Below are 2,199 nucleotides of genomic sequence, written 5' to 3'. Positions count from 1 at the left end.
GATGCCATGACTGAAATCAAATGATGAGGCTACACATGACAACACATTTGCTACCTTGCTGAATCAATGTAGCCACCTCAAAGAAATTTGGAAATAATTTAAGTGATGAATAATTTAAGTGCCTCTGAAATTGATGGTAGAGTATATTGCTAATAATGATTGTACAGGGATAATGTTTTATCCATACTATATCCCTAATTTTAACTCTTCAAATACTTCAAATTCAGAATGAATCAATTGTATGCCTCATTTATATCCCTCTTGGATCATATATGTGTGGGTATATTTTATACATATTCATAAATGTTTATAGACACACACATATGTCCACACACATTTTTGAGCCAAAGTCTCACTATATAGTCCAGCCTGGTCAGGAAATCATGATCTTCTTGTCATAGCTCTCCAGTGCTGGGATTACAGGCATGTACTAATATGCCTGGTACTCTCTCTTAGATATTTAATAAATTTGTGCTGTCTTTAACAAAGATGTTTTCCTCCCTTCTGTCATGACTACATATAAGATACACACAAAAAAGTCCTTGGACAAGCTAGGAAAGTTTATCACTAACCTCTGGCTTCCCACAATCACATTGTTCTGATGCTTCCAAAATTCCATTGCCACAAGTGCCATTTATGGGTTGGTAAATCAATTCTGAAAGTTTCTGATTTTGAAGACATTCAAATTCAGGCCTGGAAACTATATGCTTAAGTTCATCCACGCTGCAACTGCTAAAACTCTTTATACCACGGGAATGTCTAAAATTAAATTATACGCCTCAGATAAATGAAATAAAGCCAATATCAAAGTAAAATGTTTTAATAAAGTACTGTGACTTCTGGGCAGCTTCATTTACAGAAGATCCAAGAAACCAAGGAAATTTTCATGTTTAATGCAAATCATTAAACAAAAGCAACAAAGTCTAGGGGTTGGATTTTTTGTTTGTGTTTGTGTTTGTTTGCTTGTTTGGTGGGGGTTTGAAGTCAGGGCCTTGTTCTTGCTGGGCAAGCTGAATCACACACACTCCAGCCATAAGTGCACTTATATTCCCCGGAAAATTTGCTTCCTAGAAAAGGTAAGATGCCAGCATTATGTCCTGCAATGACCCTAAGTGCTTTAGTGTATAGTTTTTATGCAGAAGTGAATTCTCTGTAGCTAGGCTAGCTGCTTCAGAATCAGGAAAGAATGTATGGCAATAGTCTTCTTGGCTTAGAGTTGCCTATGTTTTGTTTAGCTTTTATGGTCGTGAAACCTTGTATAATTACAGATTATACCATGGTCCTCACTCGAAGTCTGTGGCATATGTCTTAATGATAAGACTTTGGTCTTAACAGGCTTTGCTCTAATCATATGTGTCTTGCTAATGTTACCAACAGAGAATTTTGTGTTTGTTTCATTGTGATCTAAAAAGTGGCATGCAATTTCAATTTCTTGTAATAGTCACAGAAGTCAGTTTATTACTGATAACAATTACATTCGACATACTTTGGTATGTCCACTAATTTTCACTGCTCAAATAAGTACTTTTTTCTGTCTGGATTTATAAATGTTTAAAGAGAATTATTTTGAGTTAACCTAAGTTCCTCATTCCCAATTACAACTTGCAATATACTCAATTATATATTTGCATTCATATGTTTATCTATATTACTGAGTAGATTGTAATCTGTTACTATCATTATTTGATGTTCCAATCATCCTATATTTAGCTCCTTCCTACTGGCTTTGTCCCTTTAAAGAACCTCTGTAATTCTATGAGCATTTCCTTAGTATTAGATAGCATGTTCCAGGCTCATTTTTGCCTTTTCCCCTTAGCCCTAGAATAGACCCTTTCTTTCCCTATTCTATTTAGTAGACAAGAGTACTTAAAAGACATAATCTAGGTGACACCTACACTCATTGATTTCTTCTTAAAATTATCTTTAAGTAGTTGTACAAAGAGGTTTCAACTCAACATGTCAGTTTATAAGTACAATGCATCTGGATCAATGTCACTCCTTTCAGCATTCTTCCCCCATCTTCCTCCCTACCTCACCTGTCCCCTCATTTACACACATTCCATTTTCACACATGCACATTGCCTATTTTGACTGTATTTACTCACCTTTTCTCTCTCTGTTAGATTTCTTTAGGTTAGAGATCAATGTCATACCAGCCTATGTAGCTCCCAGTTCTTTGCCCTCTCCTGCAATTTGTGA

At 35.6% G+C, this 2,199-nt stretch overlaps 1 protein-coding gene across 1 annotated transcript in view; it reads right to left on the bottom strand.

Annotated features, from left to right (window-relative positions):
* The window catches only part of LOC105991677 (disintegrin and metalloproteinase domain-containing protein 18-like), a 54,058-nt gene that overhangs the window by 27,760 nt on the left and 24,099 nt on the right, over positions 1-2,199 (bottom strand). Inside the window, exon 9 of the mRNA XM_013024356.1 lies at positions 573-759. Coding sequence (XP_012879810.1) covers positions 573-759 — 187 coding nt within the window. The remainder of the gene's footprint in view (positions 1-572; positions 760-2,199) is intronic.

The sequence above is a fragment of the Dipodomys ordii genome, unplaced genomic scaffold (genome assembly GCF_000151885.1).
Source record: "Dipodomys ordii isolate 6190 unplaced genomic scaffold, Dord_2.0 Scaffold4, whole genome shotgun sequence".
Taxonomy (NCBI): domain Eukaryota; kingdom Metazoa; phylum Chordata; class Mammalia; order Rodentia; family Heteromyidae; genus Dipodomys; species Dipodomys ordii.
Note: the sequence above shows the minus strand (reverse complement) of the source record. Positions and strands in the feature narration are given on the sequence as shown.